The sequence below is a fragment of the Asterias rubens genome, chromosome 18 (genome assembly GCF_902459465.1).
Source record: "Asterias rubens chromosome 18, eAstRub1.3, whole genome shotgun sequence".
Lineage (NCBI taxonomy): Eukaryota > Metazoa > Echinodermata > Asteroidea > Forcipulatida > Asteriidae > Asterias > Asterias rubens.
Genome location: NC_047079.1, coordinates 10,727,378 through 10,751,491, shown reverse-complemented (window position 1 = coordinate 10,751,491; position 24,114 = coordinate 10,727,378). Strand labels below are relative to the sequence as shown.

Here is a 24,114-nt window from a genome sequence, read left to right as displayed (position 1 = left end):
CGTCAAAAGATGTGCTCGACCTAGCTAGCTGCGGATGAGTTCTCTGCTGTGCTGTGATTATCAATATCATCAGGATCATACGAGTTCGATAGTAAGAGGTTTGTCATGCTGCACACTCCCCAAATGTTTGATACACTGTGAAGATACATTGACACTCTGTCACCTGGTAATGTATTGACTTTTCATGTTTAAAACGGCACCTGTTTGTGTAAGATTTCGTACGGACGACCACTAGCACTACACTATTATTTGGTGACTTCTTGGGGCGCCCTCTGTCGCCACATACAAACTTCTGAAGCATCGATATGAGATGAAGAAAGCGAACTTAGCACACGCTATTATTTTTATCAATGGTTGAAATTCTGCAATTTTATTTTAGACAAAGGTTGGTTTAAACCTCTTTCCTTTCACAAATCGATCAATGTAATTAATAATCAAATGGGAACGTTTCTCTTGAGACATTTTTTGCACTGAGAATAATTGTATCGTATTATTATTGTTATTGTAATTTGTCTTGAATTTTAATCTTAATAACAAATGATTCCAAAACAACGTTAGAGCATCCGACTCGACGAGCTGAAAAATCTTGCTGAAAGTTTTGGCCCATGGTCATAAATGATGATAAACACGATGCATGAAACCACCTGTCTGGTCAACCAATGAACACTCGCGGTTGCTGGCTTAATTAAAGCCCATGTATGGCTTAATTAATTAATAAATTAGTTCATTTAAACAATAAATATGAAAACGGTGCCTTGTTGCAGTAAACAAAACAAAATTTGCGGAAAATTGCATGCTTTATTTGAACTGTTTGAAAGACCACAATAAATCTGACACAAATGTGCTAGACATTATTAAAGACACTGGACACTGGACACTATTGGTAATTCAAAAACTTACTTGGTAACAAGCAATGGAAAGCTGTTGATAGTATATAATTGTTGAAACGGCTCCCTCTCGAAGTAACATAGCTTTCAAGAAATAAATAATTTTCTACAATAATGTGTTTTTGAGACGTCAGAATTAGATTTTGAGGTCCCGAAATCAAGCATACTATGAAAGCACACAACTTTGTGTGACAAGGGTGCTTTTTCTTCCATTATTATCTCGCAATTCTGACGACCAATTGAGTTCAAATTTCACAAGTTTGTTATTTTATGCACTATGTTGAGATACACCACCAAGTTGAAAAGACTGGTCTTTGACAATAACTTTATTAAAGGTCCCATTAATAATAAGAATTATCCTTAATTTATCTCTTACAGAGGCGAGAGGGCTGTTTTCTGATGAAGATTTTGCTTCTGTGAAGAATGGATGAATCTGTTGTCGGAACTGGAATTCACTTTTCAACGGGTGACGATAGTTAAGGTATGACATTTTTTAACAGAGGGCAATCCAGTGTATAGTGAGCATTATAAAGTTTGGTTGATAATGCAGTAGCCACTACTGGTGCCTTTTTTTTACCTTTCCAGAGTGTTTGCAACTTCTGGGAAAATAGCTGTTTTTTGGGGATAAAAATATGAAACCATTTGCAGGTAACTATTACCAAACATGAGGTATGCAGTAGTCCTGTGAAATAGAGCATTAACTAAAAATCAAATTCAGCTGATTCAATTACCCTGCAGCTGATTTCATGAAACGTTAGGACTAATCTTGTCTCGAGTTAGGACGAGTAACCAGTCCTAACTTAGGATGGGTTCAATGGGTCCTAAGGTAGATATGGAACTGAACTCGTTTTAAGTCCTAAGATTAATCCTAAAGTTAGGAAGGGTTTGGTGAAATCGACAGCTGGCCTTTTAATGTCCATCCATAGAGTAAGTATGGTCTACCTAGCCCAGAGGTTCAACGAAAGTCCCAATTGAGACATAGAGTGCGCTATGACTATACATTGCAGGAATTAAACGCAGGCCACAGAGGCCATCCATGGCCTTCGTTGCCCCTGGGCTTGGCCTTGGTGCCCCACCGAAAGTTCACCATTGCCCTTCCAAAGATGAAATTCCAGGCCAGCAATGATTAATTCATAGCCATAAAACTTTTAGAACAGTCATTAGTTATCTTCAGACATTATTGTAGTAAACAAATGTCCAGTTCTTAATGTTGTTGATAAAAACATGAATATTATTCTTCCTTGTTAAAGGCAGTGGACACTATTGGTAATTACTCAAAATAATTATTGGCATAAAACCTTTCTTGGTGACGAGTAATGGGGAGAGGTTGATGGTATAAAACATTGTGAGAGACGGCTCCCTCTGAAGTGCCATAGTTCTCAACCAACCGGAAATCAACCATCTAAACGCACACAACTTCAGGTGACAAGGGTTATTTTTCTTTCATTATTATCTTGCAACTTCGATGACCGATTGAGTCAAATTTTCACAGGTTTAATAGATGTTAAATTTGCATCAGGGATAAAGAATATTAATTTTGGTTTTTACCCATCTCACAGGTTTGTTATTTTATGCAAATGTTGAGATACACCAACTGTGAAGGCTAGTCTTTGACAATTACCAATAGTGTCCACTGCCTTTAAAGACACTGGACACTATTGGTAGTTGCCAAAGACCAGTCTTCTCACTTGCTGTATCTCAACGTTTTGCATAAAACAGCAAGGCTGTGAAAATTAAATTTTGTGCTCAATTGGTCGTTGAAGTTGCGAGATAATAATGAAAGAAATAACACCCTTGTCACACGAAGTTGTGTGCTTTCAGATGCTTGATTTCAAGACCTCTTATTCTAAATCTGAGGTCTCGAAATCAAATTAGTGGAAAATTACTTCTTTCTCGAAAACTACCACACTTACAGAGGGAGGCGTTTCTTACAATGTTTTAATCTACCAACCGACCCCTCCTCATTACTCATTACCAAGTAAGGTTTTATGCTAATAATAATTTTTTGAGTAATTACCAATTGTGTCCACTGCCTTTAAATCTGATTTCCTGTCTGTTTTCCTTTGGAAAAATCACAAGATTTGTGAATGTTACTTTATAGCTGAAAAGTTTATTAAGGCCTATACCACATAAACCATGGAGGAAGAAATAGAATTGTTTTCTTCCTCCATGCATGAACAGAATTAATCCCTTGAAGGCCCAATAAAGTGTCCCTACTTTTTTCCCAAGGAACATTATTATGTCTGTTAAAAACAAAATTCATAAACTGCGCTCTAATGTAACACACTAGCTGATAGACAATAATTCTTAAATGCAAGTTCGATCGTCTCTTTTTATAGTCTGTTTTATTTCCCAAGTTTTTCTATTATAAGCTATTTATAACAATATAAATCACCAATTTGGCAGGATATTAATAACATAAAGCGGTGACTTTAAAGTTGTTGTTTTTGTTACTTTTAGAGATAACTTGGCTTAAATAGACAATATTTTTAAGGCACAATATATAAATCAGTTGAATATTCTTTTAAGAGTGGAATATTTGTAGTTTATCACTGGTCCAGTATATATTGACCTTGCTGTTGTATCAGTATTAAAATGCCATTTTTATAGTACTTTGATTTCTTCATTGCAAACAATCAAGAGCTGTTACACAACAAAGTGAACCTTTGGTTATTGGAACTGTTCACATGAGATATAGGCCTAACATACACAGGGGCTTACAACAAAACTAAACTTTGAAAAATTCATTTCAAAAGGTGATATGTTTTTTTAGAGTATTGTCTCCAACAAAATATCTTGAATATCATGTAGTATTGACGGTTTTTATGCACCACCTCTATAAGATATTGTACCAATGAGTACATTCATAGTTTTTAAGGAACGTGCTAGTCTAATTGTTTGTAATTTTTTCAAAATCTCATGCAAAACAATGTAAGGGCCATGTCACCAGATTAAAATTTACAGGCAGTCAGTTCCAGGCAACCTCAAAAAAAAACAAATCATACACAACTTTTTTTTTTTCTTCACTTGTCTCGGAGACAGTCCAGTGTGAAACACTAAAAATGTCTGTTGTGCTCATGGAGTGGTCATTTTGCTTGCAGTGATATTGTTTTCCTCCAAGCTGCCTGTAAAAATTGGCCCGGTGTGACATGGCTTTTAGAATTATAACATTAGGAAGACTATTATTTTCAATCCACTACCATAAAACAATGTACAGTACAAAAATACAGTTTAAGCTCTAAGGAATGACTATAGTTGAATTTGCTTAAAAATATGGATAATATTCATAAATAACATTTTTAGTTTAGAAACATTTAAAAGTTTGAAAAATTCAGATTTTTTCCCTGTTTCATCTGTTACGTAGGCTGTCATACAAAATTAAATTGGGTCGTCACTCGTCAGTAATATATTATTGTTGAATAACATGTTTTTATGTTTGTATATTTACAAATTTTCTGACAGATATTGTCTGGTTTCTTATCTACCAAACATAGTTTTCAGTCCTGGATTAATATTCGGCCTTGATGCCCCTCAAATTGTTTAAAGATTTTCCGATGGCAGTGCCCTTTTCCAATATAAAGATGGGCTTGCTCTCCAAAACACTATATTTTACCCTCTACAGAGTTCATGATAAATACTTATAAATATACACAAAAATAATAAATGTTTCTTTTGTTTGAGCACACATAGAATAAAATTTTGTTATATTTTCATCAAAACTTAGCCCTGATACCTATTGGTGTAGCCATGTAGAAAATATAGGGCAAAGCAGTGTTGCTGTAAAGTTCACTTTCAGAAGGGAAATTTATATATTTACAGGACTGTTCAACGGATTGATATGCATCAACCAGTAGCTAGTTCCTCAATTGGCCCCTGTGTTGCAGGTGAGCAGTTTTCTCCAAGATGTAAATACAAAAATGGCACATCACAAAGCTTGTGTTTAAGAAGTTACAGCAAAGACTTTTGAAATCCCTCTGTCAACTTCCCCACCCACCTTTTTCAAGTTATTGCATTTCAGAGTTCAAGTGCAATCTTTGAAACCTTTTGCTCAAGAAGTCAGGAAAAAGTAGCTCAGAGTGATCACTACAGAGTCAACATAGTGAACACCATAATCACAGAGCAGTGGGACCGGACCTTTAGGCGGGACCTGAACCCCATACCGTAAAAGCCTCAAACTTTTGCTCATTGAATTCTCATAAATGGATAATCATAGAGTAATGCATGAATGGAAGTAGAAAATGGAATTTTGAAAACTAATCTCATCTTGCTTCTGTTGCCTTCTCCAACAGAGCTGCCGTTGTAATTCCACCCAGAATGTCCAGTTGCGATATTGTCACTCCAAGCTGATTGGTCGCCCAGTTCACCATCTCCAGGGCAACCAATGAATCCACACCGTAGTTCACCATCGGCTGGCTGACGTCGATTGCATCATCTGACATACACAGGAGGTCGGCCATCTTGGATTTGATGCTGGTCTCTAAGTCTGCGATGTCCATGCTGCTAACATCGCTGGCTGATGATTTGTTGCTGAGTGCGGCCAAATGGTGGAACTTGAGCATAGATTTATAGCAGAACTGCTGAGTCGCTCCCCATTCCTAGTGAAGGTAAACAAAAATAGAAAGAAACATATTATAGATCTTGTTGTTACAGCTTCCTGAAGGTAAACAACAAAAAAATAAAAAAATAATATACATGTAGATCTTGTTTAAAAACCAAGAGTAGTAGTCTTGGTTGCAAGATGCTGCTAGAGGGTTGTATAGGTTGTAAACAAAATCACAGAGGGTGCGAAAAAATGCCGTCTGTGAGCATCGTTTTTTTCCTCAACTAATACAACAGTAGCATCTTGGAACCAAGATTAAGTAAAGATGAAATGTACCTCTTTTTTATAAGAGTGTGGCTTTTCTTACAACAAACAAATACTTAAAACTCCACTTCTTTCTCTCACATGGTATAGAGTGAATTATCTAGAAAAACTGTATTTATTACACTAAGTGGTCCTCACATTATTTTCAAATGCTTCAGAGATTCCCTAAATTTTTCATATTCAGCTTTCGAGGCAGATATAATGTACATGTAATTGTAGTTGGTACTTTGTAGGTTGGATTAATTGATTGATTGATTGATTGATTGATTGATTGATTGATTGATTGATTGATTGACTTTTTGTACAACAAGTCCTTATGAATCTAAAAGGTATTTCAATAGACATACCTGATTGGCTAGGCAGACTGTTGGGAGGTCGCCACGTGACAGCAGTTGACCAAGTACTTGAAGGAACTCATCTACATACAGCTGGTGGTTTCCCTTCATAGCTAGAACCTTGACAGTTTGACCTTTGTCCTCCAGATACCCTGCCCCTTTAACAGGTGCCAGTTGCACAGAGAGAGCTGGTAGTCCATCTATGTGTCTTTTCTCGGCTAGAGCATCGAGGTATGCATTAGCAGCACAATAGCATGGCTGTGCTGGATGTCCCCAAGTAGTAGAGATTGAGGAAAGCATGAAGAAGACATCAAGTTGATCATCCTTGGTCAGATCATGGAGGATTTTGGCTCCAGTTGCCTTGGCACCCAGGATTCTGTTCATCTGATCGGCCGTGACGTCCGGAAGGTTCTCCTCCTCGATGACGCCTGCCAGATGAAAGACACCTTTGATTGCGGGGGTACGTTTATCGTCACGAAGGTTCTCTAACATCTTGTTCACACTCTGTCTGTTTGAGATGTCTAGTGAGTACTCCTTCAGGTTGACTTTGTTGCGTTTGAGGTAGCTCACGGTCCTCTTGGCAGCGGCTGTCTTTGCCCCTTTCCTGGAGACGAGAACGATGTGCTTGGCCCCGTTTTGGCACAACCATCTTGAAAGAGCTTGACCAATTCCTCCAAATCCACCAGTGACTATGTACGTTGCGTTTGATTTGAACTGACTGAGAGGAAGTTTAATCTCAGCCGGCTGGAAACCCTCTGGCACCTCAAAGACGATCTTGCCAATGTGAGCTCCCTTTGACATCATACGGAAGGTCTCCTTCAAGTTGCCGAGCGGTTGTACGGTAGTTGGAATCGGCTTCAGCTTGTTGTTGTCAAACAGTTTAACAACCTTTCTCATTATACCTTGCACCGTGGCTGGTCGTTGTCGCATCAGGACATCAACTTGGCAGGAATTGAATGATTTGTTCTCCAAGAAGAAACCCATGGGGATGTTGGAGCTCTGCAATATGTCACGTTTACCAATCTCACAAAACCGTCCGCCTTGCCCCAGAAGTGAGATACCTGTTTGAAGGAGCTTTCCAGAGAGCGAGTTCAGAATGACATCTACTCCTCGGCCATTGGTCCATTCCATGACATCAACATGAAAGCGGTCAGTACGTGAATCACTGACCATCTCAATGCCAACATGTTTCCTCAAGTAGCTCCTCTTCTCCTCTGTACCAGCGGTGCAGATGATCTTGGCACCAATCATCTGTGCAATCTGAATGGCTGCAAGTCCGACTCCTCCACAGGCAGAATGAATAAGAACTGTCTCATCTTTCTTCAAGTTGGCTCTTTCAATCAGGCTAAGGTATGCCGTCACGAAAACTACTCCGATGCTAGAACTTTCAAGGAAGTCAAGATTATCCGGCTTGTGGACAGTGAGTTTAGCATCACAGATTGCATGAGAGGCAAAGCAGCTTTTCCCAAATGCTATCACCTCATCACCAATCCTAAGACCAGATACCCTTGAACCAATCTCTACCACAACACCTGAACACTCAATACCGAATGAGGGATGTGTGTCATTCTCCAATCCTTCAAGAAGCCCCAACGCCATCATGACATCTTTGAAGTTGAGCGGTGCAGCTTTCACCTTGATCTTCACATGACCCGAAGGAACTTCAATCTCCTGAACATCATGGAATGCCAGGTCATCAATGGATGCTCCTTTGCCTGCTTTACCTTTTAGATCCTGCTCAACTCGCCACATTTTGGAGTTGATGCTTTTGATGTTGTTCAAATCTTGGTGAACAACACGGGGGACGTACCTCCCCTTACGCAGGACAATCTCACGCTCAGCGAGGCTGCTGTCGTCCATCAGTCTCAGTAGTTCTTGGACATTTTCAGCAAGTGAGTTCTCGGGGTCGAAATCTACAGAACAAATTGACATCCCTGGGATCTGGTTACTGACAGCTCGAGTCAACCCAACGGCCAGAGAACCACTTGGCCTAGTGCAGTCCATGTTTGCACCTTTCGTCAAGATCCACACCCGTTTGACTGCTTCTGGATAGGACTCCACTGCCTGAAAGAGTCTCAGGAGCGCAACAGCCTTGGAATCTTCATCACTGTAGATGTAAATCACCTCCATCGGAGAGTCGGAGTGTTCACTAAAAAGACGGTCCAGTGACTTGGATTCAGAAAAGGTACTTATGTGAACCTCACCATGATAGAAAGGGAGAAACTCTGATGAGAACCTGTTGCTTTCGTCTCGAACAATTATCATCTTGTCTTGCTTGATGACCTCCCTCAAGCAATCCCGTTCTGAAAGTGATGACTTCCGCCCAGCAAAAACGCAGTGGAAGAATTCATTCGGTGAAGATGCAGATTGAATGTCTTTGAGGCCAACTTGAGTCATTGTGTCTAACCAGCCCTGTCGATCCATCCAGCAACGCTCCTTACGGAAGTCATCAAATGCCCAGCAGACATCCAAAGCTCCGAACCACAGCTCAGTCAGGTAGTGTGTGTTAGTACCCTCAATGATAAACATCAGGCCATCAGGGCTCACTAAGTTACTCATGTAAGCTGTGCTGCGTTGTACGTTCACTGCTGCATGCAAAGTGTCCAGACAGACTATCACGTCAAAGCTCCCTGGAACAAACCCTTGTTCGTCAATGTCGCTTTCAATATCTATCTGCTTGTATTGAATGAAGGGAAACTCCTTCAAATTTTCTTGAGCCTGCTGAAAGAAAGTTGCAGTCACGTCTGTGAAAACATACTCCATTCGCTTCTCTTCTCCCAAGTCTTTAAGTTGGTCGGCAATGAAGCGTGTCAATCCTCCAATACGAGCACCGAGTTCCAGAACTCGAACAACCTTCTTGTGTTTAGCAGCTTCCCTGATTGCACTGACAACTGCTTCTGCCCCAGCTTTGTAGTACAGCCTAGTACTTAGTGAGTCGTAGAAGTACCTGTCAAGACCTTCTGCACAGAACATGATAGGAACTGCAGTTTGTGGGTCCCGTAGTGTGTCAGGAAGAACATCTCCAAGGCTCTTGATCAGACTGACCTCAGAGTCAAGCTCAGGAACATGTTCAAGAATCTTGTCCAAGACTGATGGAATGTCGTTGAATGGGATGGATTTGCTGGATTTGCTCTCGGCAATGGTCTGGAACCGATCCATGTACTTGGTGTAGCTCTTCCCCTGAGCACGCTCTTCAAGAGGGACTGTGTCGATTGCATGTCGGATGTAGGAGACACAGACACCTTCAATATCATCAAGTACATCTTCAGCTCGATTAATGGCATTCAACTCATCCCCATATTTCTCACGAAGATTGCTCTCCTTGAAGACTTCGGTAACAACTGATGTCGGCAAGGTGTTAGCTGAGACTGGTTGCCACTGTGTTGTGTAGATACATGACTCGATAGGAACATCGGACTGATTGCCATTGAAGTTTTGTGCTTGGAATCCCTTTACAGAAGCAAGACATTCACCATTCTCAGTTGCAATAGTGATATCTGCTGAAAGGAGCATGCTGTCACAGTCGATGATTCTAGTGTAGGCCAGAAGCTTCTCACCAGATGGAATAGACTCTGTAGACATCTCAAGTGAATCGATATGTACTGGGAGGTACATAGCGCTGCTTGAACCTACTGCAGAAAGAACAAGCTGGAATGTAGCATCAAGATGGGCTATTTGTATTCTCTGCTTGTTGTCTGGAACTGGATGAAGGATAGCTAGTGCCTCACCATCACCCAGAAACATCTTTTCCACCATCTGGAAAGCTGGTCCGTAGCTGAGGCCGACATCTTGAAGGCGCTCATAAAAGACCTCACTGGTGACCTCAGTTGAGCATCTCTCTGTGATTTTCTCAAGTGGAAGACAATTGTTCTTCTCTTTGGAGCTGGTGCTGGTCTGGCCATTGCTGTGCTCATTGCCTTCACTTGTTACCTGCATCACTGCTCCATCTTTCTCCAATCCAAGCTTGAGAGTGCACTTCTTTGAGTCAGATTCTTCAGGCCATGGTAGAACACGGATGAAGTTGATGTTCTTCAAAGCCGGTGTCTCTGTCTCAGAAAATGTCATCTGAATCATGTGTTCGATGTAGCCGGCTCCTGGAAAGACAACCCGGTTTCCAACTACGTGGTCGGCTAAGAATGGGAACATCTCCAAAGTAAGGTTGCCACTCTGTCCTTTGAATGTCCGGTCATCTAACCCAAGACGACGTTTCTGCCTCTCTTCAGTTTCCAGCCAGAAGGTTTGGTGTTGCCATGGATATGTAGGAACTGGTGCCCATTCTGCTGTTTCGTGAGTTAAGCAGGACCAGTCGAGAGCAACTCCACTAGTGTAGAGAGTACCAATGGCACGCTGGATGCTGTGAAGGTCATCTTTGTCTCTCAAGCTTGAGTTGATGGTGGTAGGTGGGTGTTTTGGGTCCAAGCCACGGGCGATCTGTTTGACTGAAGACAGAAGTGTGTTTGATGCAGCGATCTCCAGGAACACATCAGCTTTCGTCTCTTGGAGAATTGCTTCGATAGCAGGCTGGAAAAGAACGGCGTTTCGGATGTTGCTCCACCAGTAATCTGTTCCAAAGCTTGCATCATAGTAATCACCTGTCACTGTTGAGTAGAAAGGAACAGTTCTCTTGCCAACCGCACTTTTAACCACACCTTCCATTGCTGTTGAAAAGGGTTCTTTGATTGGGTCCATCTCAGGAGTATGGAAGGCACAGGTTACTCTAAGTTGCTTAGCCTTTCCTGGGTTTTGCTCCACCACGGTAGCTACAACTTCACAATTGCCTGCAAGGGTAATTGCACCGGGTGCGTTGACTGCAGCGATGTAGAGATGCTCATGCTCCAGACACATTTTCTCAGCTTGCTCTCTTGTAGCTCGTAGTGCAGCCATTCTTCCTGTACCTTCCTGCTTGGCTTGTGCATGGCTACGGTGATAAATAACAGCCACAGCTTCCTCTAGTGTCAGACCACCACAGGCATATGCTGCAGAAATCTCACCAAGACTGTGTCCAACAACAACATCGGGTTGAACTCCCCAGTGCTGCCACTGGTGAAAGAGTGCCACCTGGATGAACATTATGGCTGGCTGGATGACCTCAACTTGACCCAAGGCTTCTTCTACGGAGGTATAGGGTGACGAGTCTGTGATACTGCCTTCTTCATTGAACAAGCCGCAGTGTTCCAGCAGAGACCAACCAGACATCCTTTGGAAGATTTTGTCGCAGGAATCGATAGTCTCTCTGAATACACTCTCGGAGCTGTACAACTTGCGGCCCATATCTACCCACTGCTGTCCCTGTCCTGGAAACACGAAACAGACCTTTGGTTTTCCTTGAGGGGCTGTTCCAGTCACAGCAGCTTCAGATCCAGCACCTTCAAGAAATCCCTCCAGGGTCTGTCTGCAAGAGGAGCTTGAATTAGCAATGATGGCCATACGGTATGGGTGGTGCTCCCTTCGTGTTGCTTGCCAAGATGCTACATGAAGAGCATCAGTGTCACAGTTGAAGTCTAGCCACTTCTTGGTGAGGTCTTTTAGGGCATCACCAGATTTAGCTGACAACGGCAGAACAATTGGTCTTCCGGCATTTTTGTCGTCTCCAAACTTCCAGCCAGCCGTCTCTGCAACTATGGCGTTTGTGGTTGGTTTTGGAGCATTCTGAAATATCATGTGAGCAACTGCTCCTGCGAAACCAAAGCTGTTCAGTCCAATGGTGTACTTGTCAGTATCAGTCTCATCGTTGGTGCTCTGCATTGGCTCCAGGGTCGTTTGAACTTTCAGATTAAGTTCTTGCAGATCAATATTTGGGTTTGGTTCGTTGTAGTTAATGGTGGGGACCAGCATCTTCTTCTCAAGCATAAGGGCTACTTTTATGGCAGCAGTGATACCAGCAGCACATTCACTGTGGCCAAAGTTACTCTTGACAGATCCTATCTTGACTGGGCTGTCCTTCAGGTGACCAAATGTGCGACCGATGGCTCCGGCTTCAATGGGATCCCCGACTGGAGTTCCTGTGCCATGTGCTTCTACGTACTGGACGGATGACAATGGGACTCCACAGCGTTCATAAGCATTTTTCATTACCATCTCCTGGGCAGGTGCAGAGGGCATCGTAAGACTCTTGCTGAAGCCGTTTGCTGCAATTGCACTACCCCTGATGACGGCGTACACGTGGTCATTCTCAGCTAGAGCTGCGTCAAGTGGCTTCAGAATGAATGCCCCAAATCCCTCACTTCGGACGTACCCCTTGGCCGTATCGGAGAACGGGCAACACTTTCCCTCTGGAGAGAGGACACCAAGAGCGCTGAAACCCACAGTTACCTCGGGGAGGAGGAGTGTGTTGCAGCCTCCTGCGACAGCTGAGGTGCATTCACCATCCCAGATGGCGTTACAGGCTACGTGCATGGCTGTCATGGATGAGGCACAGGCAGTGTCCACTACGTAGGAGGGTCCACGAAGGTCGAAGGCGTAGGAGATACGGTTGGCCACTGCCGAATGACCAACACCTGTGTGGGTGTAGGGGTTGATGAGAGATGTCTCCATGATCATGATAGGGTAGTCCATCATCCCCACCCCGATGTAGACGCCACAGGTTTCGCCCAGCGTGCTTGGGATGATACCAGCATCCTCGAACGCCTCATAGGTGACCTCAAGTATATGACGCTGTTGAGGGTCCATGGAGCTAGCCTCACGAGGTGATATCTTGAAGAAGGTGTTGTCGAACTTGTCAATGTCTTTGATGAACCCACAGCGTTTTGTGACCATCTTGCTGTGGTTGGTTTGATCGGGATCGTGGAAGGACTCGAGGGACCATCTGTCGGAAGGCACCTCACTGATCATGTCTTCACCTTGAACGACGGCATCCCAGAATGCTTTCGGAGAGTCCACTCCACCAGGCATGCGGCAGCCTGTAATACAAGAAATTAAAAAAAAAACTTCATGTTATTTCAAAAATTCTGGGAGAAAAGTGGAACATTGATATTCTTTATACAGAAAGGGACTCTCTCTAAAAACCTTGATGACGTTATCAAAAACGTCAAACATCGGAGAGTCATTTTAAAACCATGAGTGTGTCACATATACCCAACAAAAATCAATTTTAACTTCATAGGAGAAAGGTGTTATTTTAACACCAACGTAATTGTTGGTGTCAATTTCAACGCCCCAGGTTTTGCAGTGAAGCAACTTCCCTTTCATTCATTCCAATTTGCAAGCAATGTGAATATTAAACATTTTCGTAGAAAAAGAAAAAAAGTTTTCAGATGTACCACATCCTATTCATCTGAGTGTAAAAGTTTATGAAATCTATTCCCTTGTTTTTATTAGGAAATACGATCAAGTGAGGTTTGCGGTGACGGTGACACCATACGCTTAATCTCTTTTGAGATGTAATGGTTCTTCTGTTGTTTTTTTCTGGAACCAGAAACCAGGAACTAAGCTACCCTACCACGGACACAGGAAAACAGCGCGATGGATCACAAATGCACTAGAGTGAGTAATATACTTTTCGCAGAGTGTTTTTTTAGGGTTCGGAAGTGGACGCTGCCACATGAAAAAAAAAAATCTCTCTTATGATAAACGTACACAATAACTTATCGTGTATGTACACAATAACTTATAGTGTACGTACACAACAAGTTAAGTTTGGATTTATTGTGTATGCAAAAGATTATTGTCTTAAATGCATGTGGCAGCAATATGCTTCCGTAATATAGTTTGTCCTTTTTCCTTTTAAAGTGCAGCCTTCAAATCATGATGTGTTTATTTTTGAGAATTAAATGAACTATTAATTGTACTAAAAAAACTAATGATTCATTATTGTTACCTTTAATTGTTTAAGAAAGAAGTGCTGTAAACCAATCTGAATTAATTGTAAGCTTCAAGTGTACAATCAACGCGTCATATGTTTGGTGTTACGGATAACTGCATTTAGTTTTGTTGTGGCAAATTTTGCAATCTGATAACAGTGCTTTTAATCTTCGTTACAAATTTTGATAATGTGGGATAACGAACATGAAAGAGTTAAGAGTTTTCTTACCAATTCCAACAACTGCTATTGGGATCTTGGCTGCACGAGACGGCTGTTGTGTGTTTGCTTGTTTGCTGTTCATCTTGCTGATGTGAAGTTACTATGACGACGAAAACGATGACGTACGTTGCTGAGTTGACAGTGCTCAATAAATAATGGTGTGAAATAAATAGTTTCTCTGTAACAGAAAAAGAAGAAGGATAAACAGGTTGTTAAATTTGTTGAAATATGAAAATAACAACCTATTTTATGAGACTAAGTGGTGATGGAGCTTTACCGAAAGTCCAATGGCTTTAAAAGATTTGAGTCATGGTTGTACCCGCAAAATTACTACTTATCGATAGTTCTTGTCTTGGTAAGACTGTTTCTGCATTGTAAAGGTTGCTCAAGACGAAAACAAATTGTGAACGAACATTCGAGAATCATAGACCCACACGGAAAATAAAAAGTGAGTTAGATTATTTCCCTTGCCCCATTAATGCCAAACTTAACATTTAGTAAAAGTTGCTAAAGAAATGAAAAAACTGCCGCTTTCGCACGTAAAATCAAAGCAAGTTAGGTTATGATGCCTGAAAGCCAAACGAAACACACCTTATACATAGACATTGGTCCCAAGTATTACGAACGGACGAAGTGTAGAACTCGTGCCACATAAAACAAAACTGACAGTCGAGGAATATTCATGGGTTTATATACTCTTTTTGTTTCCTTAAATAAAAACTGAAAAAGAAGTTAGAAAAACCAGTAGTGACTTCTGAGAGTGATTTTGTTTCCTCGTTCCGGAAAGTTGCACCACCCGACCGGAAGTTAAAACACATTAATTTAATTCGAAAGCATTTATTAGTTTCTCAATATTTCCCATGATGTCATGCCTTAACTTGTGTAGAATGGTCGTGACTTGCTGGAGAAAATATTGTGGATTTGGTCTATCAATTTGAAAACGCAGTTTAGGGAAATTTCATGCTCAGATTAACCTTTGATAGAACATGAACTGAAAAAAAAACATCGTCTTTTTGGTTTTGTAAGTATTTACTAGTTTGATCGCTAGCGAGACAAGCATGCACCATATTCAACAGTTAAAGCGCTTGCGCACGCAATGGGTATTTGCGAAAATGTCTATGTAAGTCTGCCCTTGTACTGAAAAGTGTCAAATTCTTTTTCCCAAGGGCGCTTAAATATCACGCCTGAATTTTTACGTTTTTGCTGTATTCGTTTGTCATTTGGCAGCCGGTGTGTGGATGGGGGAAAAACGTTCTCTGAGATTGAGTAAGCACGAGATAAACTTATATTTTGGTTACAGATGTTATTCGTCATCAATGTAGGCATACGATGTACGTAGTGCAAATGTAGTAGCGCTTTCGCTTTCTTAACTTTATTGCTTTAAAGAAAAAGAAAGCAGTTGCGAAATGATGTGACTTGAAAGCCAACACTTCCGGCTTAGTGCCTGACGTGGTGTGCTTACCTTTTTAGGGGATTCTGTTTTTGTTTTGTGTGTCATTACTATGAGTTTCGTTCTGTCTTTTAAAATTATTTTGTTTTAATCCGTAACTTTAGTTCCATTTGGAGGTGTCGGAACAAACCTAGTCCCCCTCTTGTGCTTCACGATACACTGAATAAAACTCGGAGAGAATTTCTAAAAACAATTTCGTTTGCCGACAAGGGTGGGGGAGGGGAGACAACAAAAAAGCGTGCCGATTGGTCCCTTTTTCTTGCTGAGGTCTTGCATTTTAACTGAGTTAAATTAACATGTTATTATACTATACAGCAGCGCCTGCTAGTACATTGTCTAATAGTTTATTGATCCATGGTCTAAAAGGCGACGCTAGGCCAAGTTAGTCACCGGTGAGGGCGCAGCATCCACTTGGCAATGTTTTATCATAAGATAAACAACAGGCAACAAATGAGTGCAGTGTGGATAAAAACATTCCCGTTACTTTAGAGGACTAAAACTTTTAGCAGACAACGCAGACGACAAACCAACAGAAAAAATCACCCTATTCCTTTTTTTACTTTGTTATTATCTGAATAGTATGAGGGCTTCCTTCATGGTTTAAGGAGTTTCTCAAGTTTTTAAATTCTCGTTTAATTGTCTTGTTTCTTGCTGTTTAAAGACACTGAACACTATTGGTAATTGTCAAAGACCAGTCACCCAACTTGGTGTATCTCAACTTATGCATAAAATAACAAACCTAGGTGAACATTTGAGCTCACTTGGTCGTCGAAGTTGCGAGATAATTATGAAAGAAAAAACACCCTTGTAACACAAAGTTGTGTGCTTTCAGATGCTTGATTTTGAGACCTCAAATTCTAAATTTGAGGTCTCGAAATCAAATTCGTGGAAAATTACTTCTTTCTAAAAAGTGTGCAGTGTCTTTAGCCAAAACGAATGTCTCCAATCTATAGGGACTAGCTGATCGGTGCATGGGGTGTAGACCACGTAACCAATGACGTCACTGATCTTAGATAGAATAGTTTTGCTGTTGTGTTTTAATGTTTTAATCAAGTTGTCACAATCTGTGATAATGACACAGTGAATCACATTTAGTTTTTATATCCTTGAACATGGATATACATTTGTTATATTTACTTTTTTTTATGGATATTTAATTTCTAGGGCATTCGTTAAAACAAGTATAGTTAAAACAGCAAAATCGTAAAAATGGAACTCCATATACAATAAATGCCATGTATACACAGAAATAATTCACATTTTTTAACTGTGCAGAAGAAATATAATAATACATTAAATACAAGAATTATATAAGCGCATGGACTCAGTCAAACATGGAGAAAATCAATTTACAAAAAGACACCTGACAAGGCCTGGAAGGTAGTCCCGGGCAAGACACTGGACACTCTTGGTAATTGTCAAAGACCAGTCTTCTCACTTGGTGTATCTCAACATATGCATAAAATAACAAACCTGTGAAAATTTGGACCCAATTGGTCGTCGAAGTTGCAAGAGAAGGATGGAAGGCTTTACTTGAACGAGAAACTATCTCTTTTTCTTGTCAAAAGCAATGTATACTTCAGAGTAGAGGGAGCCATTTCTCATCACTTATAATAACTCCCCATTGCTCGTTACCAAGGAACAAGTTAACATTGTATATACATAAAATGAAAATAAAAATAATAACAAAATAAACACTTACATGATTGCCGACTTCCTCTCTTTCGTCTTGCCACCAATAACAAAGTGTTTCTCCTGCACTAGTGATCTTCTGATTGTCTTACAAACTTTGAATTCTCTGGTTGCGATTTGTGCCTCTTTTATCCAATTTTATATGCAAATGAGAACCTGTGACTAAACAGGTTACACAAAGTCACCAAATCAAAGCGGATCTCCAGAACACCGATTGTGAGTTTAGCCAATGACCGATGGGTATATACCTGAGTGGCAGTTTGATATCAAAACTATGTGCGTAGGATTTCTTCATCAATCGGGCTGTCTGATTACACAAGTAGAGGGAGTTTCCCCCTCAATATTGTATCTTGCAGTGATAAGCAAAATCACGGATGTGTGCTAATTCCAAAGTTTGCGGTCCGAGTGCAGTGCAACAGCTCAAGTTACAGCGTGGACACCTCTGTGGTTACAGTAAACTTGAAAGCTTAAAGGGCAATTTCGTATACAAATATCATATTAGTTTATTGGCCATGAAACTTTTCAGCTGATCAGCCGATTTACTCTTTCTTTTCAAAACAGTGCCATATAAAATTGTGACACTGTACAAAAGTAATAATAGTGTGAGCGGCCATTCCTTTTTTTTTTTTTTTTTTTTTTTGCAATATAGAAAGTCTGTTTTATGCGACCGTGCTGGGGTATCAATCTGCCAGAGAAAATGTCCGCCTCTACTCTGCTCAAGGCAGGATACCTTTGGGAATTTTCATCAGTGGTGATATTGTTAGAAGCAAGTTTTCACAGGTTTGCTATGTATGCATCAGTGTGTAGTCTGGGCGTATATCAGGCGCGGATCCAGGATTTTTTTTACCGGGGGGCACAACTTTGTAGTCATAATACTTTGGTAAAAGAAATTTCAGGGGTGGGGTCCAGGGGCCGGCCATACGGCCCCTGGTGGGGTCCAGGGGCGAAGCCCCGGTGGGAGTCCAGGGGGAAAAGCCCCCGGGAGCTCTGAGCTTTTGGAGTTTTTTTTTTTCTCGAAAAATCAAGCCTCCGTGTGCCTAAATACAGAGTTCAAGAAACACTTTCATTTTACTGGAAAATGTATGTAAAGTAACATGGGACTCCTAGAAAGTTTTAATCACACACCTTTCTTGAGTCTTTCAGTGAAATGCTTCTCCCTCTTGTTGACAATAAACTGAATTTACGCTGTACATCGTCGCCAAGCGTTTTTCTTATAAGATTATTAATAATAGGCCTATACTACTGACGTAAAATTCTGGGCAATGTAATACCATACATGTATTGGTTATCTGATGGGCGGCAAATTCCATGAATATAAGTGGGCAGCTAACCCAGATCCGCCGGATAATCGTATGTTGCAAGCAGGGTTCTATAGCCAGAAGAAATTATAGACGATGTGCCCTCTGACGTCACACGAAAACCATAACATGATCCGCGTGCATACCGCCGGGAAAGCCTTTGTGTTTTGGCAGAAGGCGTTTTTAATGTTAACATAGGTCACATCGTCTATAGGGTAGAGGCATTAACAAATCTGAAGTTGCGAAGTGCGACGCCATTACGGCGTGGTGTCCGGGGCCCGCTTTAGGGCCCCGGGAAAATTTGTATGTCGTAGATGCTCTCTGGTGCAATCTAAGGCCTTCGCAGAGACATTTCTTTGACCCTTTACCTTCATCTGATCACTTAAAAGTAATACAAATAATGCAGTAAAAGTTTGTTTTCGGTTTTTTTCCCGGCGGGCACGTGCCCCCTGCCCCCTGCCCCCCCCCCCACCCCGCCCTTGGATCCGCGCCTGTATATGACCCCGTTTTTGAGAGGTCTCCCATCCTCCGCAGTGACTGGTAGATCAATCACACCGTTTTGGTTTTATTCGGGTTTTTTTCCCGTTTTTTTTTTGCTGACACACTACGTTTTATATTGAGAGATATTGGACAATTGTCACATAATGTTTGTAGTACACAGATTGTTTAAACAATGATGTAAATGTAGGCCTACACCTTTCGAGAACGAACTCAAAAATCCAGTCCCTTTAACGATAAATAAGCGGATTACGTCCAGACATGATAAAGCAAAGAGGCTTTGCTAACACGATAACCAAACACACGGCCGCCACCCCCCCCCCCCCCCTATGCAAATGGCACTACTTCCACCAGGAATACTCTCTATGATAGCGCTGGCAACGTCATTTCTAACAGCATAAGTGGACACCCGGAACCAAACCTCCACCCCTCACCCCAACAAATGTAAAAAGTAAAAAGTGTGTCCTCTGCTTCCCTTAATGTTTTATAACATTAGATATGGTGTGTAATTCAATCTTGTGTTTATTGTATATCAATCTGTAGTAATTTAGACGTCCTGGACAATTCCTTGTCAAACAAATTTAAATAAATGAATATGGTAAATCATTAGAATTTAGTTGAAATTCTTTTTGCAGCGAATTTGAAAGATGACGTCATCGGACAAGTTATTGAAAAAGCTGGGTTTTATTTCTTTCATTAGTTCAGCAACTTCGATGACCAATTGAGCCAAAAATGTCAGAGGTTTGTTATTTTATGTTGGGATACACCATAACGAGTGATGGGGAGAGGTTGATAGTATAAAACATTGTGAGAATCGGCACCCTCTGAAGTAACGTATTTTTGAGAAAAGAAGTAATTTCCAAGAATTTCATTTCGAGACAACTTCGTGTGATAAAAGTGTTTTTTCTTTCATTCTACTCGCAACCTCGACGACTAAATGAGCTCAAATTTTCACAGGTTAGTGTTAGTATATGTAGATGATATACACCAAGTGAGAAGACTGGTCTTTGACAATTACCACTAGTGTCCAGTGTCTTTTACAATAAACAAAACGTACTCTGTCTACCTCCATGGTTAAAGGAACACGTTGCCGTGGATCGGACGAGTTGGTCTATAAAAAGCGTTTGTAACCCTTTTTTATAAAATGCATATTGTTGGAAAGATGTTTTAAAAGTAGAATACAATGATTCACACAAATTTACCTCGAAATTGCGTGGTTTTCCTTTTACTGTGCGAACTAACACGGTCGGCCATTTATGGGAGTCAAAAATTTGACTACCATAAATGGCCGACCGTGTTAGTCGACGAGGTAAAAAGGAAAACCGTGCAATTTCGAGGTATGTTTGTGTGGATCATTGTATTCTACTTTTACAACATCTTTCTACCCAAATGCATTTTATCAAAAACACAAACGCTTTTCAAAGACCAACTCGACCGATCCAAGGTAACGCGTTCCTTTAATCATCTGTCTTGTATATTTCCATGTGAAGTAGTATTCGGTCTGCCAGCTGTGATGGAATAAAATAGTCGGAATTTCATCGAAATTGCTCGGAAATAAGTGCTATTCGCACAACAGCAATTTTAACAGTGGTCCCTTGCTTAATTTTAGCATGGTTGCCAAAATAATGTAGCACTTGTTTAACAAGATTTTACAAGACAATTCTTGGATAGTACACAAGTTGTTGTCCTTTCACACGAGGTACATGCTAATATGTAGCTAGGGACCCTTGCTAAAATGGCTCTCGTGTGAAGGGACTATAAAGAGACATATACATTGACACGTACATGAGATTCTTCCTACTATGCTTTATAAGGAAGAGAAGGAGTTACAGCTATAGTCAAACTTAAAAGGTACATGCTAATTATGTAGCTAGGGACCTTTGCTAAAATGGCTCTCGTGTGAAGGGACCATAAAGAGACTATCATTTACCCGTTCATGAGATTCTTCCCCTACTATGTTTTATAAGGAAGAGAAGGACTCATTTCCAATATAGTCGAACTTAAAAGGTTCCATGTATGTTACCGCGGTCGGTTTTACGACCAGATTACTTTATAAACAAGCCCTGGAGGCATTTCTTGTATTCCATTGGGCTTTGTGCAAATCTTTTCCGCAGGAAGTCTATGCTTTCTCACACACGTCACATTGTTGATTGGAAAATGAATTATCTCAAGACTGAATTTGACCTTGCTCTAGTGACACTTTGACCCTGCGCACGCAATATGTCGCAGTTTGTGATAGACACTGTAATGTTGGGGTTCTCCACACACGAGGGGCTTTAATTAGGGTTGGTAATTACTAAAAAAATAACTGTTAGCATATTAAACTTGGGAACGAATTGAATGGAGAGCTGTTGAAAACATTGTGAGAAACGGCTCCCTCTGAAGATAACGTAGTTTTGAGAAAGAGGTAATTTCTCACTCAAATATTTGAGTTGAATTGAGAAGAAATGCCCCTGTTCTGTTTCTCATCCCTCAATCTTCTGTTTTGTCTTCCTCTTTTTCTTGTCCGGTTTCTTTGGGATTCAAGTAAGACGTCTAAAAGTCTTTACTTTGGTGTCTACGTGTATTTTTTTGTTATTGATTTTTTTTAAATATTTTATGAAGAGCACAAATTTACCGGAGTGACACACAGAAGGCCTTTTCGAAACCATGGCTTCGGCTCCAGATTCGGCTCAGGCTAGCTTGGCCCCGCGGTTGTTTTGACAATTGTGCGCGTGCTTTGCGTATACGTGCTCAGGGCTTCAGACGAGAGAACGTCAGACGAGAAGCCGAATTACAAAAGTAATAATAGTGTGAGCGGCCATTCCTTTTTTTTTTTTTGCAATATAGAAAGTCTGTTTTATGCGACCGTGCTGGGGTATCAATCTGCCAGAGAAAATGTCCGCCTCTACTCTGCTCAAGGCAGGATACCTTTGGGAATTGTCATCAGTGGTGATATTGTTAGAAGTAAGTTTTCACAGGTTTGCTATGCATCAGTGAGTAGTGTGCGGCGTATATCAGGGGGGGCACAACTTTGTAGTCATAATACTTTGGTAAAAGAAATTTCAGGGGTGGGGTCCAGGGGCCGGCCATACGGCCCCTGGTGGGGTCCAGGGGTGAAGCCCCGGTGGGGGTCCAGGGGGAAAAGCCCCCGGGAGCTCTGAGCTTTTGGAGTTTTTTTTTTCTCGAAAAATCAAGCCTCCGTGTGCCTAAATACAGAGTTCAAGAAACACTTTCATTTTACTGGAAAATGTATGTAAAGTAACATGGGCCTCCTAGAAAGTTTTAATCACACACCTTTCTTGAGTCTTTCAGTGAAATGCTTCGTTTCGGCAAAATGATGAACCTTTAATGGGCCAATGCTGGTTTTGTAGCGGTGCACCATTTTGGGAAAGTGGTAGAAAACCTGCAGTGGTCCAATACTGGTTTTGTGGCACACCATTTGGGAAAACAGGCAGAAAACCTCTCATTGAGCCAATACTGGTTTTGTAGCTGCACACCATTTTTGTCAAAATGGTGTCATATAGAAAACCTTTTCGGGGCCAATCATGCCAATACTGGCTTTGGCAAAACGGTAAAGAAATATGTTCTAATTACTAAACCGACTTGATATTTAAAAAGGAATTAGCCCATGCAAGTTATTGAAGCTGGGGTGGATTTTACAAAGAGTTAAGACTAGCCTTATCTCGAGTTAGGAAGAGTTAATCGTCCTAACTTAGGACTAGCCATACGTTTCTTATATCTCCAAGGACTATGTCCTAAGTTAGGACTAGGCCTAACTCTCTGTGAAATCGACCCCTGATGGTACCGGCATTTTGAGAAACCGAATACTATTAATAAAACAAAATTATAAAATGTATACCTCCTTTATTATTTTATTGGTTTTTACATAGCATTTTTAATTTGATTTATTCATTGCTGCTGTTTTTTCATTTTTTATGTTTTGTGTTTATCATGGACAACTACACTTTATTGTAATGAACTTTTTTATTGCAAAGTAATTTCATTTAAATTTAATATATTTGATATACTTTTTGCATTTTTACTTTATTAATAAAAACTTACGAGTTAAAATACTGGTTGAATTTTCGTCTGATAATGAAAGTTTTACTTTCTGTCATCTGTCTACTGGTTTGTTGGCGGCACACCATTTTGGCAAAATGGTAGAAAACCTCTATTGTGCCAACACTGGTTTTGTAGCTGCACCATAGACAATCTTTTCTTGGCCAATACTTTATTTTTTAGCGCGGCGGCCATTTTGACAAAATGGTATAGAAAACTTTTTCTGGGCCAATACTGGTTTCGAAGTGGCACACCATTTTGGCAAATAATGGTATAAAACAACTTTTTTGTGCCAATACTGATTTGGTAACGGCCACCATTGGGCCGGCATTGATCCGACATTGGTCATAATATGCAATTTTCAAGGCAGGGTGTCAAAGCTGTGGCACAGGATGTCTTAAGATTGTCGAAACATCTAAAAAATGACAAAGTAATGTAATTTGTTGAGATTTTTTTTGCTATAAAATACCCAAAAAATTGTAGATATTAATCAATCTTGATTGCAATAATGTAATAATTTGGAATAACTGATTGTATGATTTCAGATTTCCCCTTTCACACATAACTATCGGTAGAGACTCTTGTTCAAAACATTTCCCTTCACTGAATATAAATATTTGTATTTTCCCGGCATACAATTGTGGGACATAGATAACCCATCCACACCCTCTCCTACCCATTTGTTATTATTATTATTATCTTTTTAGAAAGAGCTGATTAATTTGATGTTTGTTGCGTTCCCCCTTACATAGTTATAAAATGGTACTCTTCTAAAAATGTTTGGCAAGTCAGTCAACCCGCTGGTGAGTGTAATTTATTCCTCCATGGTGGTGTGAACTAGAAAATAACAACAACTAATATCCACAATCTACTACACAATCATAGGTTTCGAAAACGGCCTTGAGTACAAGGGCGAATATATAATTTTGTATACAATAGAAAACCCCTAAAAAACCTTTCAACAGTATTTAAGATAACGTTTTCATTGGGGAATTCGACAAATTCCCCCCGGAATACTTTCAAGTTCTA

The 24,114-nt window shown here is 40.6% G+C and overlaps 1 protein-coding gene and 1 long non-coding RNA gene across 5 annotated transcripts; one reads left to right on the top strand and one right to left on the bottom strand.

The window, feature by feature from the left end:
• Nucleotides 1–13: 13 nt before the first annotated feature.
• On the top strand, nucleotides 14–4,771 carry LOC117302256. 3 transcript variants are annotated; one of them, XR_004520409.1, is made up of 3 exons: nucleotides 14–91; nucleotides 1,266–1,368; nucleotides 4,707–4,771. It is a non-coding gene; the product is annotated as an uncharacterized LOC117302256 (long non-coding RNA). The 3 variants fall into 3 exon arrangements; XR_004520408.1 differs by having other exon boundaries at nucleotides 15–98; XR_004520407.1 differs by having other exon boundaries at nucleotides 20–166.
• Nucleotides 3,214–17,364, bottom strand: LOC117302254 (phenolphthiocerol synthesis polyketide synthase type I Pks15/1-like). 2 transcript variants are annotated; one of them, XM_033786108.1, is made up of 4 exons: nucleotides 17,259–17,364; nucleotides 14,116–14,284; nucleotides 6,099–12,985; nucleotides 3,214–5,482 (listed from the first exon to the last, which is right to left on the bottom strand). In XM_033786108.1, exons 2-4 carry the CDS (start codon nucleotides 14,186–14,188, stop codon nucleotides 5,147–5,149), a joined length of 7,296 nt encoding a protein of 2,431 aa, XP_033641999.1. In that variant the 5' UTR covers nucleotides 14,189–14,284; nucleotides 17,259–17,364; the 3' UTR covers nucleotides 3,214–5,146. The 2 variants fall into 2 exon arrangements, with proteins under 2 accessions (XP_033641999.1, XP_033642000.1); XM_033786109.1 differs by lacking the exon at nucleotides 17,259–17,364 and adding an exon at nucleotides 14,698–15,246.
• Between the last annotated feature and the right edge of the window lie 6,750 nt (nucleotides 17,365–24,114).